General features: G+C 39.1%; 3 protein-coding genes across 3 annotated transcripts in view; 1 reads left to right on the top strand and 2 right to left on the bottom strand.

The window, feature by feature from the left end:
- LOC122057813 (methyl-CpG-binding domain-containing protein 11-like) overlaps positions 1 to 3,241 on the top strand; it is a 31,429-nt gene extending 28,188 nt beyond the window's left edge. The window contains exons 3-4 of the mRNA XM_042620105.1: positions 1,896 to 2,046; positions 2,150 to 3,241. Of these exons, the coding sequence (XP_042476039.1) occupies positions 1,896 to 2,046; positions 2,150 to 2,967 (969 nt within the window). The 3' untranslated portion in view covers positions 2,968 to 3,241. The remainder of the gene's footprint in view (positions 1 to 1,895; positions 2,047 to 2,149) is intronic.
- A 1,709-nt stretch (positions 3,242 to 4,950) lies between these two features.
- LOC122094780 lies at positions 4,951 to 6,403 on the bottom strand (the record flags this gene model as incomplete). Its single annotated transcript, XM_042665382.1, has 1 exon — positions 4,951 to 6,403. A coding segment is annotated over exon 1 (1,257 nt), but the record flags the coding sequence as incomplete, so codon positions are not given.
- Positions 6,404 to 7,991: 1,588 nt separating this feature from the next.
- LOC122058307 (putative phosphatidylglycerol/phosphatidylinositol transfer protein DDB_G0282179) lies at positions 7,992 to 16,356 on the bottom strand. Its single transcript, XM_042620933.1, has 5 exons — positions 16,201 to 16,356; positions 15,991 to 16,096; positions 15,449 to 15,550; positions 13,491 to 13,651; positions 7,992 to 8,336 (listed from the first exon to the last, which is right to left on the bottom strand). Exons 2-5 carry the CDS (start codon positions 16,082 to 16,084, stop codon positions 8,229 to 8,231), a joined length of 465 nt encoding a protein of 154 aa, XP_042476867.1. The 5' UTR covers positions 16,085 to 16,096; positions 16,201 to 16,356; the 3' UTR covers positions 7,992 to 8,228.
- Between the last annotated feature and the right edge of the window lie 1,389 nt (positions 16,357 to 17,745).

Raw genomic sequence — 17,745 nt, 5'->3', positions numbered from 1 at the left:
ACACCTAAGCTGTGCAGGAAAGGCCCAAAGCCAATCCCAGGGAAGAGTAAAGCTTCATAGGGTCTTTATGTCCAGGTGCAGATAGTATCATCACTCATAAGTATACAGCATACACAATGGGCTTTATCCTTAATTCATTTCAATGCCAACAAGAAACCAGGCAAAATCATTACAAAACTTCTACCATACTTTTAGTACTTTATTCATTATCAATATAGCATTTTTTAATCAACCAGTAAAAGGGTAGGGAACAAGACTAAGGCCTTAGCATAAGTATATGGAAATGATATGGTGTTAGATCTTTTGCAGTTACAGCCATTTGTGCTAAATTTCATGTCATCACAAGAAATGCTTCTATTAAGTGGTACCATATGTTTAGGCTTGCAAAGCCAGAGGAGTTGGGTCGTCGATTGTTTATGAACAAGGTACACAGCCATTTGTCCTTTGTTCAACAAGCCTAAATGCAGGATTAAATCAGTTTTAGAAGGAGAGAAAAATGTTCTGCACCCAATGAGTTAGTGCAGAAGATACAAGTATTAGAGGTCATTGCTTGCTGCAATTGGCCTCAGGCTGCAACAATGAAGACATTTATTTGAGCCCAAGTGTGGCCACTTCGTGCAGAACATAATGAAGCTAGGACCGACTCCAATCCACCCCTTGTATTCTCTCTCTCTCTCTCTAAAACTTTTGTGTATGCGTTTATGCTTTCCTTTAGTGCCTCGCAACTATCATCTCATATAATAGTGGAGTGTGATATTGAGTTTAGATGCTTCTGTAAAGTTGTGATGTAGATCAAGCATAGCAATGGTTAGCGTTGGTGTAAAAAATGCAAGAATATTTGGGAGTTAAGATGCATATTGATCTCCATATTTATTTGATTGGGTGTACAATTTAAGCAATTTTTCTGGTCGTTGCAACTGTTGTGATGAAAGTTGCACATACCTAATTTTTCTTGCCTTGATTTTGGGTCTCATTTGATCAATGAATATGGCTAGATATGCAACTGATCACATTATGTGACAGGTAAGCTGGTATTTACCAATGGAGCATTTTGATATGTACATTAATCTTTTTGTTTGAGTAGTCATAGATATGAGGTAGCCATCACCCCCACTGCAGAGATGGGCATTTGGAGTTGTGGAAGCTGAAGCTGCCTGTGGATCTGATATCAAACAGCAATGTAAGGCAGTGCAATGGCTTGCCAGAATGACAATATCGTCATGTTGGATCCACTTTCTTGATTCATGATTGCATGGAATAGTGCATGTTATGTCCTGTGAATTCTCCCTCCCTACCAGTCTTTAATTGCAACTATTTCAGCTTCTATGTGTATTTCTTATTATTTCATTATGCAGTTAAGTTCTAAGCTTTTTAAAGTTCAAAACTACTGAGTTTTTAAGGGATTGTAGCTTTCCAAGTTATGTTCTTGAAATTAGTAGGCATGTCTTGAGCTATGGATGCAACTCTTACACTTGTGGGAAATGAAGGTAGTCTGAGAGAATCACCATTCTTATGGAGAAAGCAAATATTCTTATGAGAGAGGCTTCTGCGCGTGGAAATACTTCTTTTTCAGAAAGCAAACCTAACATAATGGTATCACATGAATTAGGTTCATTTTCTCACAGTTGAAAGGTTTATGCTGGGTTCCCAACTGTTTGTTTATTAATTGTTTCATCTGTGGTTGTCGAATTTCATCTAAAAAGGTTACACTCATAAAACGAAAAAAAAAAAGAAAGAGATGATCTTCTAAAGTTTATTCTGGTTCATCGGTGTAATATCAACGTATTCTTTCCTGACCATATAATTGTTATTTATGTCATATAGTCATCCTTCTTCCTTCCCTTCTATCTCTATCTTATTCACTTTATTTATATGTATTATTACTTCTGCTACAGTTCACTCCAAAGAAAGGTGGAACCCCGAGGAGGAATGAAATAATTTTCGTATCACCCACTGGTGAGGAGATCAAGAACAAAAGACAGTTAGAGCAATTCCTGAAATCTCATCCTGGAGGACTGGCTGTGTCTGAATTTGACTGGGGCACTGGTACTCTCTCTTGATCCTCCACTCACTCCATGGCAAATACTAACACAGATGGATTCAAATGAACAACAAAATCAACTGTAATGTTTTCTTTGATTGATAATAGGTGACACACCAAGGCGTTCTGCAAGAATTAGTGAGAAGTCAAAGGCGACTGAGACCCCAGAACCTGAGCCACCAAAGAAACGAGAGAGGAAATCAAGCTCAAAGAAGGGAGCAGAAGATAAGAAAGATGATGGTAAAGGTGAAGGTGATGCTCCACAAAAGGAAGATGTTTCCCCTGCAGCTGCAGAAGAAATTAAAGAAAATACAGATGTTGAAATGCATGAGGGAGATGATGAAAGGAAGAAAAATGAAGCAGAAGCTGCTACAAATGATGCTGTAATGGTTGATGACACTTGCAAGCAGGATTCTCAGCAGACAAGTGAGGGAAAAACTGAGAAAATGAGTGTGGAAAAGGCTGAGAATCCAGAGCAGCGAGAAAATAAGGAGAATATTGAGAAGCAACTAGCAGAATCCAATGTTCTGCCCTCACTTTCTGTTCCCAATGAGGAGGTAGGTTCTGAGGAAGTGGTGAAAGTGGCAGAGGAGGTGTCCTCTGCGGAGGTAAAGGTGGCAGAGGAGGCATCTAATGTGGAAGAAGTCATGACAAAAGAGGAGGCATTTGATGCCAAAGAAGTCAATGCAGCAGAGGAGGCATCTAATATGGAAGAAGTCAAGACAGCAGAAGAGGCAATTCCTGAGGATACCAAGATAGAAAATGTCCCCGAGGACACCAAGGAGGAAGAGACCAGAGTAGGTGATTGTCTACCAGATAATGGCATCCTTAAGCAAAGCCAAGATGAGACAAAATCCATGGAGACACACCCAATAAACTGTGAGGATGCACAGCTTCAGCCCAAGGCATCTTCAGTTAGCTGTTGAAGATCCCTGATGTATTTATTTTCTCCCTTCTTAAATTTGTTGTCTTTTGTTTAGTATCTATGGTGAGAATTTATTGCCTTGCTGTTAGGGTTCTTCGTGGGCACCTTCCTGGCACTGGTCATATGTATCTGGAGCACTCTTCGCCCTGTTATTTTTATTGGGCATAATCAGTGACCCATTCTGACTCCATCTGTTCTAACTTGTAAGCAAACATTCTTGACATTCTGTACTTGGGTTAAGTTTTTTTAAGTTTTTTTTTTATATTGGTTGTGAATTGTGACCTCTCCTCTACCTTTGCTTTGCTTTCTCCACAAGTTGAGTAGAGCTTAGAGGTGTGTTTTCTGACCCTGCAGATGATATCAGTTGGGAGGTCAAACTAAATTCAATCTGGGAGACCAGGAATCATTTAAGGCTGCTTATGGTTTAATAGCAACTAGAGGAGGACCGTCACTCTCAATTAAAGGAGGAATTTATTATTAGGTTTTACTAATGGAATTTGATGTTTAGATGGAGTGAGAGTGACCCATTAAAGAGGTTACTTAAACTATAATAAAACAGAAACAAATTAGATTCATTGGACAAATTGAGTCAGTATTCATGCATGGATGTAGGGCTCACATGTGGTTCCTATCTCACTATAGAACGGAAATAATGATAAACCTAAACCAATAGCTGGGAGAGATCTCATTCAGATGATGAGCTCTGATCAACATGAAATCTCAGATTTAGATTTTGAACTCCAAGGCCTCTTAAAAATCGCCAATGACAGCCCAAAATGAAGCACAAAATAGGGAAAGTGTTTCCAGTGGAGGAAGAGTGTGCTTCCTAAGCTTGCGCAAGGGCCAATGGGACTAGGAGCGCACGAGATTCTTTTCCATATCATGGGGTAGGCCAGTCATTTCTCCCTCATGTGAATGGGTGCAGCGGAAATGGTTTTTTTTTTTTTTTGGGTGGTGGGGTGGGAGGCCTCTGCACCTAGACACATGGGGAAAAAATAACTGTTCTGTCTCCCATGAAATGTAAAATGACGCCCTTGTTGATGCTTCCTCCTACACTCCCATTGGCCCGACACAAGCGTCGGAGTCACACTCCTAGACAACGAACACTTCCCCAAAACTTAAATTCTTCTATTGAGTATTGACAAAAGGTTGCTTGAATGGCTATGCACAACCATGCACACAGCCATTGGATGGAGTTGAAGGGGGTGCACCGTGCACCATAGATCTTCATCACCATCCGATGGCTTTTGTGCATAATTGTGCACCATGAACAAAACTCTTCCCCTCAAGTACCATGTACGACAGTGCACAAAATTCTTCCCATTAAATATTAACTTTTGCCATTAATATATTCTATATTGTTGCATTCATTTTAGATTGAGCTACATTATTGGATGGTTTTTCTTTTAAATTGGCGTTAGGGTTTACTACTATGTGAATCGATGCTGACCTTTAAAAATTGTCTACAAAATTTCAGCACCAAAAAAAAAAATTCCATTGGGCAGATAGAATCAAACAACCGGAAGATCTTTGCAGGTGAGCTACTCCAGAGAATAATTGTTAATGGTGGTTACAGGTTAATTCGAAAAGCATAACCCAGTGATTAATCATGAGTAGAATTTTACACTACTGCCCAAAAAAAAAAAAAAAAAAAAAAAAAAAAAAGAATGTTACACTCTAATCATAGTGATCTATTCAATCCCATTGAATTTCTTGAAACTGGACGAAAGACTTCATCAGAAGCATGCTTATTTCTGATGTATAATCTCAAAGAAGGATAATATCAAATGTTTCTTTTAATCCCATGCTATAGACAAAAGCTAAAATAATTCATGAACACAACTCCAAATCTCTTACTCCAAGCCTCATAAATCGAAATAATCTTGTAACAAAAGAAATCTAAAGAAGGGAACAAAACCAGAGTGAGATCAGAGTAGAAAAGAATGGAGAGAGAGAGAGAGAGAGAGAGAGAGAAGAGAGAGGAGAGATAGAGGCATATAATTAATCCATTCTCATTGCAGTCAGGGCATCTGATGGGCAACCCCTCCTCCTCCTCCTCCTCCTCCTCCTCTTCCTCATCCTCCACTTCAGGAATGATCTTCCGACTGCCGCTGCAACTGAAACAGAGCACAAACCGTATTCCCGCGCACCCATCACACCGGCTTTCGTTCTGATAAGCTGGCAATCCCCGCAAGAGCTGACTCAATTTGCCTTGCTCGTGCAAGCCCATCACCTCCTCAGTTCCCCCAATGTACCTTCCTTTTATGAACAACCTTGGAGGGACTACTCTGCCTCCCAAGATCCTCCATAACTCCTCCCTGAACGCCAAATGCATTGACACGTCTCTCTCATAGAACAAAACCCTGAAGCTTCCCAACAGAAATCTAATGCTATTGCAATCCTCAAATGTCTTTCTTATTCCTCTAAGGCTCGTCGTGTATAGAATCACAGTATCACTTCCTCCAGGTGGGCACTTCGATTCGAATCCCAAGAGGGGTTTGTCTTCCATCCCGCAAGATTTCAATGGAGGTTCAGGTTCAGCTTTTCTTTCTTTCGTATCCATTGCTTCAAGAGCTCTAGCTTTTCTCCCAGCTTCAAAGGCTCTAACGTGATCCATCACTCCCTTCTCAAATACTGTAAGAAGGTTTGGATCAAAGAGGTTCCCCCCTGAATTCAGTTCTGGTCGCCGAAAAGACGAGATGTCTATCTCTGATAAGGGGCCTGGACGTATTACAGACTGTGATGATGACTCTTGAATATGTGAATTGTGATCGACAGGTAGAAGGTCAGGTCGCCGGAGAGATGACACGTCCAGCTCCGACAATGGGCCATTTCGAAGATGACAGCTTGCGGGCTCTGATAAGATAATGGGTGCCTCTGGATTTCGACTTTGCTTCAGAGAAAACATGTCTTTCGGCTTTACCGGAAGCCCAATATTTTCTTTATCGCCAACATCTTCTTCTTCGCCCAACTCAATTTCTTCATCTTCTTCAAGGTCTTTCATGAGCTCTGAGATGTCGATAATTTCAGGTTCCACGTTTGAAATATTGCTTTGATTGATCTTTCCATCTTGTTCTTTGCAGATGGGTGGATTCTGAGGTACCCAATTGGTGCACTGGGGATAGAAGGAATCTAAGAACCCATCTGAGGCATTTAGCTGAAGAACTCGATTGGATTTCAAGGGAGTGATGGGTCGAATCGATTTCAGTTTCTTTAGGAATCTTCCCTTCATACCCTTCATCTCCTCTACTACTTTTTCTTTTTCTTGTAATTGTCAAGGGTAGAATCTATTAGTCCAGGATAAAGTTGAATCAAAGAAGAGTAGATTCGCAAAGAAAGGAAATGGGTTTTGTTGATAAGAAAGATTCAGATTAGTGGAAGAGGGTTAGAGAGAATAATTCTCTCCGGCTTTCTCAGTTTATACAGCCAGAAAGCTTGTAAATTTGGAATGCATTTTAAATTTAAAAAAAGAAGGCTAGGGCACGCAAGAGGAGAAGAGGGAACGGTTGTGTGGTGGGTAGGCAACGGTCATAATTCCTTGGCAGGGCCATGGGGGGGACCTTTGGCCACTCACTTGAGTATCTTGGCATGGAAAAGTAGCTTTCTAATCCTGTTCCTTTAACCCGGAATACTCATTTGAATCTTGTTTTGGGTATATGGGTCCCAAAGTCAGATGCTTTACAGCACAGAGATGTCCTAGTCCAAATGCCGTAGCTGGTCATGAAACCTATACAATATATATAGTACACACTGGCAGGATGCAATGGAATCTTCAACACGGGCACATTATTCACATGGGTTGGAAGCATCTCAGCTGTTTAATCCACGCGGTTTGCTGTCATTACATCAGCCATGATTCACCGCCATTGTGTCCACTTGCACCTCTCGGCTGCAACCCATCACCATAGCATCTCTCTCTCCTATTGTTCTTTGTTGTCCAATTGACCAAAATGTTTACCTTGAGGGCTTTGGCATCTGGTTTAAGAATCTCCGGCGTCAGGTGAACACTTGTGAAAATTACTCAACCAGTTATGAAACTGACTGAGGCTGAGGCTGGCCAAATTCCCTTTGTGCTGGCTAGAATTTATTTTGAGACAGATTATGGGAATTTACATATTTGTGAATTCTTCGAGTCTGTTTGCAATAGCTTCTATTTTTCCATTGTCAATGTAAAACTCATTTGGAATCTTTTAGAGACCCTAGAGGACATGATGGAGGTAGTCATGAGTCATGACTCATGAGTGTTGAACTCCACCACAATCGTTCCCCAAGTGGCTTGATAGTGTTTGGATCCATACATAGCTCAAAACCAATCAATCCCTTCAGAGCCGAGGAGTTCGCTAACAATTAAGATAATAAGTGCTTGTTTTGGACGTGGTTAACATCTAGACTACAAATAAAAAGTCTCACATATTTCTGAGTCTTGACTATAGGCCTTGGCCTTTCACATCCAGATTCCTGACCATATGGGTTTCACACTAATATTCTCTCTCCTCTTTGATCATGTACACCCCTAGTAATGAACAAAACTGTTTTCGGAGTCATGTAAGACATTCCTCCCACAGTATCCGCGTGAGAAACGTTGTCCCTAAATGCTCAAGTGATATTCCATTATCCTTTTAATTATTAGCCAAATTCAAGTTGAAGACACATGACAAATCCATGACATCATGTGAGATGAGACCCAGGCAAGCTTAAAAAACCATCTCTTAAACCTGTTTCTTTCCACCAAGTACCCAAGTATCCCTGTCAGATGCTTGGAACGAGGACTACTGGGCTTTATGATCCAGAATTCCAGACATTAGACTGAGTTGGTTCATCACTTGTATCCACGCAATCTAGGATCAAATTTCCTGACTACTTTTTCATTTCGGTGGGAAATCATTTTGGACATTAGATATATGGAGGATTCATGAATCAAGAATGGCCTATTCAACCTGAGGTTCTAGTGGTCCACCCCTTTAAATTCAATTAGGATGTTCTTAAAAGGGTCATTTGTGGAACACTGTAACTATTGAAACACCATCAGATAACAGTTCCTTTAGCTTTTTAGAAGTATTAAAATGACAACAATAATGATCTCATACAGCTGGAATCGCATCCCAAAATGGAATGATTATGGAACCCAAATTCAAATACAAAGTCACAGTACAGTTCCTGCATCAACATAAAAGCCAACTGGAGTTTTATCTCTTTTTTTTTATCCTTCTTTTTTTACAATATTGACCTAACAGGTGATGATTTCAGACCATCCTACAGCACTTAGATATCAGCCACTGATGAACCTATCCCGATGCGGAAATCAAAGCTAACACAAGTCAACTCATTCCCTTCAGCATTATTCATTATCATCTTCAGTGTGTAGGAACCCTGTGCATCAAAACATTGTCAAAAACTGCAAAAATCTTAACCAGCTTACATGAAAAAAATAAAATTTCTGAACTAATTATTACTGGTTACAATTTTAAAGGTTTGATCAAACTGAGTAGTGATATCTGATCCATTGGCAGATAAATTTTAGGCCAAGTCCACTCAAGAGAACAGGAACCTTCATAATTTTGGCTCCATTGAAAAGCTAAGGCTGTGTTTGGTGGCCAAGAGAAGAAAAGAAAAAAGTACAATTTTTGTACTTTTTTCCTTGGGTTAAGAATTTTTCTTTGCACTTGGTATGTCTTCACCCAAGGGAAGATTCTCCTTTTCAAATTCAAAATTCCCCTTGGGAATTGTGAAATTTTCTTTTGCTCCCCAAAAATTTTCTTGCCAAAAACACAAGAAAACATGAGAAAATATGAAAACATAATAAGACAAAAAATGAATGATTACACAATGATTTCCTATGTATCTATATATGAAAACATAATGAGAAAAAAAATGAATGATTACACAATGATTTCCTATGTGTCTATCTCTCTCTTAAAATTCAAATTTTTTTGAATTTTTTTCTTTTCTTTTCTTTTCTTTAACCAAACATACACACTCTTTTTATTTTCTCACCATTTCTTCTCTTTTCTTTTCTAGATTCCTTTTTCTTTTCTTTTCTTCTCTTGGCTACCAAACATAGCCTAAAGGAAAGGGTCTTATTTTTTCCATGGGCAACCCTCAGTCTGACAAGTCTGTAGTCTGTACCACCACCTATACAAGGATACCCTAAGCAGGCTTTCAATGACGCCTTTTTTTTTTTTTTTTGTCGTAAATTAGTCCACTGCTGGTAGGGATGTGTTGCAAGACCACTGCTAGTAGAGTAGGTTGGTACCCTGAAGGTTGCTGCGGGCCTTAGGAGGTCAAGAGATTGACTCTGCTGTCTGTCCTTCACCTTGTGCATTGGGTTCAGCTATGGAAGTACCATATCGACTTAATTATCATTACATGATTGATGTTTTTCTTACTACTACATGGACATGCATCAGTGTGGTTCCTGACTTAGTAAGGACTAATTTGGTAGTCTGGTTACAATTTAGAAGAATTAACCAAGAATGGCTTTCTTGGATCATACTGGGTCAGTTTTTAGTCCACCTGATCAACTGACTGCATCAGTGCTGCATAAATTTTATACTGGTCTCTAGCCTTCGGAATATAATTCAATTATTAACAGAATGCATGTGTACTACACATGAATAAATTTCCTTGGCATAAGCCTGCATCTACGATCAAAACTACAGTTTGAAGAACATGCATCCAGTAACAGATAAATAAACACGATGAAAATTTGTCTTGCCAAGTTTCAAGATGGGAGACAACACAAAAAAAAAAAAAACAAGAATTAGCATCCAGTATCATGTGAAATAGGTGAAATAGGAAATAATTCTAATAGGTGTCACAGGATGGAGGGGCAAAAATTTTTAACTCCCAGTCTTGGATGCCTTTTGTTAACACCATTCCGATTCATAACAAAAACTTGGTAGGTGGAGTTCTCACTCTTCTTCCTTTACAATAGAGAACATTTTTACAAATATAATGACTCACTATGGTTTTTCTTCCTTTGATTTCTTATTGTGTAGACTTGTGATTTCTTATTATTTTTTGTGCTTAGCCGCCTTAGCGGGCTGTCAAGAATTCGTAGTCTCATTCCTCATCTCATAAATAAGTTGGGTGATGGATGGTCTTGGTGGTGGACGTAATGCATGCAGGACGCTTTGGCTTGACTGATCTATATGGTACGTCAGGTAGCTAGCCGGTACCTTATTATAGTTTGTCATTATAAGCTTGTGGCTGTTTGTAGTGGTGCGTAAGGTTGACAACCGGCACTTATTATAATTAGCTATTACCCATCAATCTTTTGCATGGATCCTCGTGCTCTTCCTTGCTTGGAATCTCCATGTAGCCGACCCCCATTAAGTTAGGATAAGGTTTTGGATGATGTTGTTGTTGTTGTATGGTTTTTCCTCCTCATTATTGTTGACGCATCCATAACCAAGATATTGTAACTGGAATTTTTTTTTTTTTGGTAAGAACTGGAATTGTTTCATTCAATCCCATGTTTTATCATGGATTGAAAATTTGCTTGGAATCAAATCATATAGAGTTGGTGACGCCAGCCTTAATATCATGATCAAGCACTTCCATCTAAGAACAAGGTATACCTTAGACCAGGTCCTTGGAAAGAATAATGCAAATCAATCAGGGGATCTGCTGGTGGTGGGTGTTAAGATAGAAGAAAAGAGACAGTGCCGCAAGGATAGGGAAGAAAGGGAATAGGGTAAGAGAAAAAGAAGAGAAGGAACCAGGTCTAGGATACCAATCCCATATGCACTGTTCAACAGCTCCATAACTCAAATCTTTGCTCTAACCATCCTTAATTGATGAGGGTGGAGGGTATTACATATAAAAAGACCTAAAATTCCTAAATTGACTCATAAGAAGACACCTATCAGTCTATCACAATAAAGTAAATAAACTCAAAACAGAACTCTTAAAAGCTATCTAGTTTTTTAACCCAAATAAAGGGTGTACCCCAGTGCAAGAGGCTCTTGCTAATGCAGGGTCTGTGGAGGAGCATATGTACGCAGCTAACACTGCTTCGCGGAGAGGCTGTTTCCATCCAGGAACCTGTTTCTGGATGGGCGCCTTGGTCGCCTAGGTGCCTTGCTAGTGTAACCTTAGTATTTTTCCCCTCCCCAACACCTTGGGTTGCCTAGCACTTTGACAACTACGATTACAGCAATGTTTGAAGCTTTGTTTAACGCTTATCAGAAATCTCTGATACCTACTATTGCTGCTGAGATCAGAAGCCATTACTCAAGACCTGTGGCCACTTTTGAAGAGAATTCTCTGGGCAGCAATCGATCTCACATATCTCCCACACCTTGCAGCCTTTGCAGGTCAATTTCGAGGTAACAGGGGCCTCATAAAGGCAACTCGACCATGGAATCTTGGTCTTCCAAGGCCTGGCTGCTGAGTTATTAAAAATCTCCCTTTGGGTGCCCTAAATCAAGATTCCTTCTATTTGAATGTTCAGCTGTCAATTCAGGACAGGATTTTGGATTCTATTAGGCATCATACAAGCTTCCTCCGACCAGAAAATCAACTCTTTCTGGGACATATTTTATGAGAACTAGTATCTCTGTTTGACCTAATTTCTCAAGGTTACAGCCGATAGGCCTATATTGCTGCTACAGTTCGGAGCTGTTTACTTGGGTTTAAGTATCTCTATTCAACCTTACACTATCTAGAAAATGAGTTATGTCCATTTACCGAACCATGGTTGGAATCGACTGTCTGGCGGGCCGGTCTGTACACAGGAACAAGCCTGTCAGCCGTCGATGTACCGGTTGACCGGTTGATCGACCTGTTCGTCTGACTGGCCTTACAACGGTAAAAAAGGAGCAAAATTTAACAGCTATGTCCATGCGGTCAACCGGTTCCGCCAATAAGTAGTCATTTAAGGCTCTTTTAGGCATTGTTTTTGGTCAATTCTTTCTCTTCTATGTAAGGGAGGTTAAAGAAAAGTTTCTCCCAAGACACCGGCACATATTTGCACATATTTTAGTTTTGGTATAGAAGGCTTATGAGAATCATTGTGTCGAGCTTTCATCTTGCATATGTTTACCTTGTAGAGGTTTTATGATTTCATCTGTATATCTGGCTTTTGGAGACATTGTTGTATTTGAGTGGAAACACACAAGTCTCTTCAAAGTGAACTTGTAGATTAGGGATTCTCCATTGTTTTAAGGTTTGAGTGAGCCTAAAGACTTGGGTTATTAGTGATCCCAGAAAACTATCCAAGTTTTAGTGTGAGCCGAAACACTTGGGTTGATTGTGAGCCCGGATAAACAATTGTGAGAAGGCTTGATCAATGCCATTTGGAAATTGAGCACATAGTGGAAAGTCCAAGTGTGCATCTCATTGTCTCTACCCATGTCTCTTTCCCCACTTTCTCACTTCTGTTATCTGTAGAACCTTACAACATTTGCATTCATCTTTTGTTTTGGGTAGTAAGTTTCCATTTGATACTTTATTTTTCCATACCCAATTCACCTCCCTCTTGGGTTGCCTACAGTCCTAACAGCATCTATTCAGTGCCGCTTCTAATTACAACAAAATCGTAGAGAAGAGAATTGGCCATTATACGAAGAACCCACAACACCCCCTATAAGTCAGTCCTCTTACCTCCTATGTTTCTTGTTTCCTCCAAGAACATCATCTCTTTTGGTTTGTTTTGATACAATTGCCTCCTTCACCAACAAGAAACATAGGATGAAATAGGAGGAAGAGGAGGACTGACTGACACATCTGTTTTGGTTTGTTTTGATACCATTGCCTTCTTTTTCATCAACACCATCTCCCCTAGCACAACAGGTGTTGAAAAATTAAAAAAAATTACAAACAATACAATTTTTTGTTAGGCGGGTCCACCAGAGGCCCAATTATAAGCGGGCTGGGCTAAAGCTAGACCCATGTCTCATCCCCCCGAACCTTCCCAGTTGCCACCCATATTGGACATTCTATTTCTTCTGATAAATAAAGCCAACAGAAGTGATTTTTAACACCTTATTTGACAAGAGAAAATGTTAGAACTGCCCTGGCGTAATGGCAAGGTTGCTTTATTGTGACCTGGTGGTTGCCGGTTCGAATTGGGAAACAGTCTTTTCACAAAGTGTGGGTAAGGCAGTGTACATATCTATGGATCTACCCCACCCTAGACCCCCGGCAGTGGCGGGAGCACCCTGCATTGGGTATGCCCTTTTATGGAGGGCCCCAAACCCACCCACCCACCCACCCACCCAAAAAAAAATCTCCTTAAAATATAACATGTTTGGGTTTTTTTACCTTAAAAATATAAGAAGTTTGTAGAACACCACCTTACAAGAACATTAATTTTAGATCCAACCAAAACATTTCTTCACTGATCAAAAAAATTAAGAATAATAAATTGACCACTTCATGCATTAAATGTTTATTAGCATTATAACGAAATAGTTGAGCTGAATATTGCAGTTTGGAGTCGACACGCCATTTTGCATAGACATATGAAAGGTCAAGGGGTTAATGGAAGAATTTATGCACTGACTAGGAAGGATAACTTACCGGTGGAGTGTATCCTGGTAAGACTTGTGAGTGAGAAAGCACAAAATCTCCTGCTGAAATCGGGCATGATGTTTCCTCACAAAGGTCATGGGTCTCCTTGTGGATGTGCACCCCAAAGTAAGAAACATCAATAACTACATTCCCACCAGAGATAGCTTCATCTGCATGTAAAATACTAGGTAGTATCATTTCCAAAGAAACAATGAAATTCCAAAACAAGTTGAGGATAAAAGTCCTCTTGAAGAAGCTGGCCAGCCTTCAGCATGCACATGCACACACGCAAAAGAAAATAATAATAAATAAAAAAAATAAAATAAAAACCCTCACTGATACGTACAAAGGAGGAAGGGTTTAGAAGGGAATTGATAGGCTTATTTTCTCCCCTCACCCCCCAAAAAAAAAAAAAAAACCCCAACACCAACGCTCTACTCTCTTCCAATTGTTTACTTCAGGAGTAACCAAAAGGGGTCTTGCTTATACACTCAAATGAAGAAAAACGTAAACAAACACATGCTATCATGTGCAAACAAATGATTTAATTAGTTGGGCTACTTTCTTTGTGTGCATTAAAACATTTGCAAGGCCCATAGTCTACATATTATTTGAGCAAGAAACCCACAAATTTTATTTATTTTTTTTTTTTTTTTTTTTTGGGGTGGGAGGGTCAACAACCTCTCATTGTACAAAAGTATTCACCTACAGAGTACTAAACAAACAATCTATGTGTTGTCACAATCTAACTCGACTGGAAACTTGGATTCTTCGTGAGAGCCAATAGTGAATACTGATATCATGTTTCTTCTCTATCTCAACCATTATCTTTTAATTGTGGATATATATATATATATATATAAGCTTGAAACCTAGTAGTCCAGAGCCCACAGGTCTGAGTGCTCAAGTCCTCAAGTCTTTGACCCCACTAGACAAAACAATCAAAATATAGGGTACTATCATTCTTTTCATGGGGAGGGATAACATGCTGCTAGCTATCTAGCCGCTCAACCAATGCGGGGTCTGGGAGAAAAGGGCATGGAGGTCATTTCCAAAGGGGAGGGAGAAAGAGTGAAATGGACTGGGCACCCCAACATAATGCCCAGCCTTTTTACTATTAAAAATTATAATCTGGCACTCCACCAGCTATGGGATTCAGTTATACTACAGCTTCCCTAAAAAGTGGGATACAAATATTTTAAGATTTTAGCCCTCGGTAAATAAATAATAACATTATATATTCTTCACAAAAATATTGTCTTCATGCAGTTCAGGAAACCTAAAATTCTTAATCTGCAATTTAAAAAAAAGAATGCGAAGCAACCAAAATTCTAGACTTTATTTCAACCCTCTCTCTCTGTCTACTAAAGCAAATTCTCCATCAATAATATCCTATAGAGTAGGAGTGCACGACAAAAGAACAATAGATCATTGTATTTCAGCCATACAGTTATTTTTCTTTAGTGCTAAGGTTCTCAGTTTCGCATTGCCTAGATTGGACGAAAAGTTCAGTCCAAACTACAGCATACATCTTCGGTACTGTATGCTCATGTTACATGGGAATTGGTTATCTGCAAGAATAACTGTCAGAAACCATCCACCGTTCAGGAAGAGATGAGTTCGTGTAAATAATTCTGAAGGCTCCATCTAGTTTCAAGTAAAGGGAAGTGAAGTTCTACTTCCCTCTTAAACTCATACTAAATATGGTATCCAAATGTAGTCTCTACTCTCCTCCTTAAATCCAAGGAATTTGATTGCAAAATGTAATAAAACTTAATAACCAAATTTGGAATGTTTTAGAGTTAGTTAATCAACCATGTTAAGCAACGATTACAAAAGTTCTCATTTTATTTTTGACTTAATTTCACTTCCCTTCTTTTTATTTCCCTTGCAACCAGATAGAGCCAAAAGGAAAAAACATCGAAAGCACAATAACATCCAGGATTATGAACAAGCTGGGAGTTTACCTGTAGATGCCATGATGCTGAAGGTAGCAGGCTGGCCTCTCACCACAGGGTCTGGAGACATCTCAACTTCAGACACTGCAACGGCATAATTACCTTTCCTATCTGCACTCAATTTACAAGAACCAGGATGAATCAGCAGCCAATTCATTCTACTAGCAATCTATTCATTAAATAAAATCATCGATTGAGTCACAAGCCAAGAAGACAATCTCTCCAACAAAAATGATTGATTAAATAAAAAAGAAAATAGAATCTCTCTATGCCAAGAGACTCAGAAACGATATCAACAGTGATCATGAAGAGTAAAATCGATTCGCTGATGAGCAGAGCATTACCGATTGAAGGGAAGAAAATGTATTATCATTTAAAACATATACCGAAATAAGTCTAATTGCTTTCAACTTCCACATTACCAGAATCACAAACGAGAATTCCTCATTTGCTTTTAAATAAAACGAGGAGCAAATTCGATAACACAGCTAAAAATAAAAGGTTTCCTCAATTAAACCAAATAAAGAAACCTAAGACTCTGTAAAACTCACCACAATAGCGAACTTCTTTGGCTTGAATCGATGGGATGAGCAGAAAAGCAGCGAAAAAAAGTGGAAAGACGAACTTGAACTGAACTAGCTCCATAGCTTCAAAGATCTATGAGGAACAGAGATGAGATTAGGGTTTAAAGTATCAGAAAACTATGTAAACTCCTTAGAAGATATAAAGCATGAAGCCTTGAAGAAGAAGAAGAAGGCAACCTTAGAAGTTAGAACTTCTCTGTTTAAGTTTGGCGATGACTGGTGAGAGAATGGTTGGTAGCCGTGGCACCAAGGAAGGAATCGACAATCCAATGGGATAAGCGCCCTTTGACCCTTTCCTTATCTTTTCCGGCTTATTGTTTTCTGTTTCCAATTATACCCCTTTTCTTTATTTATTTTTTGGTGAATATTCCCTTTTCTTTCTTCACTTATTTACATATGCCACTTAAAGCTGTTCAATATTCCGCACTCATCGAACCGCCATAAAATCACCGAGTTGATGTTATCTCTGATCGTGGGTCCCATTACGTTGTTGTTGTAATGTTTGGATCCCAAAGCATTTTCGGAAGTCATGTCGTTTTAAGGCCATGTAATGCAACAACGATTAGAGTACGGGCTACGCTGTCGGGCAATGACGCTGGTGTTTTGGGAATTGTAGTCGTAGAAGATGTCTAAAGTTGTCATTTTACTAAAAAGGTCAAGGGTACTTAAGAATACTCAAAGAATATCTCCCAACTCCCAAGTCCCTAGTCGGTGAGTGGTGCGCGTGATACGAAGTGCCTCACGTCGTAAACCGCACAGATAAGTTGGAAGAAAGCTCAGACGTGACGGAGTTATTGAGGATATGGGCTTGCATGAGTGCATGTATCGGTACGGAAGGAACCGGATATTCTCTCAACAGCTGAGATTCCAAATGGGATCATGGCGGGTTGGGCCGAACTCAACCCGGAAACTCAAATGATATATATATACTATTATTAAACGTATGTATTCCAGTTTTTTGATATACGTTTTCAATAGATCAAAATATTTTCCAGTTTTATACTTTTAAATGGATCAAATTACCCTCCTAGTAGATCTTCAATGTGATACGATGTAATGATTTATCTTGTACCTCTCTTAAATTCATGTCATTAGCATTCTTTCTCGCTGAACCTACATTCCTCTCTAACTGATTCTTGAAAGTGCCCTAAAACTGACGATGACTATGAATTTGAATTGGATTATCGAAGAAAGATTATCGTCTTGATATATGCAAGGAAGGACATCATGTACAATTAGTATTCTAAAAGGTCTCTCTCTCTTTCTCTCTCTTACAAAATCTATTTTTCCAATCGAAGTTTGATAAAAGAAAATGATGGATTGAGACGTGATAACTTCAATTGCTATAACAAAGTGGAATAGAGAGAGAGAGAGAGAGAGAGTAGTGGAAGGAATTCTTCCCTATTTTAGGTCTGTTGGACAAATTAAAAAAAAAAAAAAAAAAAAAAAAAAAAAGAAAGAGGGAGATGGGTCAGTCAAAAGAGAGATAAAGGAAAAGAGGGTTGTAAGAAAAGAGAAAATAAGAAAAATATTTCCCACATTCTAAGCCTATTAGATGATTAAAAAAAAATAAGAAAGAAAAGGGAGGAGCAAAAACAAGGAAAAATAAGATAAAGGATAAGAAAGTTGTAATGTGTGTGTGTGATATTGTTGGCGTCCAAATTTCAAAAATACGCTATAATGATGTGGTAGGGGCGGTTTTGGGTATTTGAAAGACAAACA

The sequence above is a fragment of the Macadamia integrifolia genome, chromosome 12 (genome assembly GCF_013358625.1).
Source record: "Macadamia integrifolia cultivar HAES 741 chromosome 12, SCU_Mint_v3, whole genome shotgun sequence".
Taxonomy (NCBI): domain Eukaryota; kingdom Viridiplantae; phylum Streptophyta; class Magnoliopsida; order Proteales; family Proteaceae; genus Macadamia; species Macadamia integrifolia.
Note: the sequence above shows the minus strand (reverse complement) of the source record. Positions and strands in the feature narration are given on the sequence as shown.

Excerpts from the sequence above, each read along its gene's own strand:
- LOC122058307 (XM_042620933.1), bottom strand. The coding sequence starts at position 16,084 with ATGGAGCTAGTTCAGTTCAAGTTCGTCTTTCCACTTTTTTTCGCTGCT. Across the intron at positions 15,551-15,990 it reads CAAAGAAGTTCGCTATTGTG|ATAGGAAAGGTAATTATGCC; the intron begins GTGAGTTTTACA and ends AATTGAGTGCAG. Across the intron at positions 13,652-15,448 it reads CAGCATCATGGCATCTACAG|ATGAAGCTATCTCTGGTGGG; the intron begins GTAAACTCCCAG and ends TTTTACATGCAG.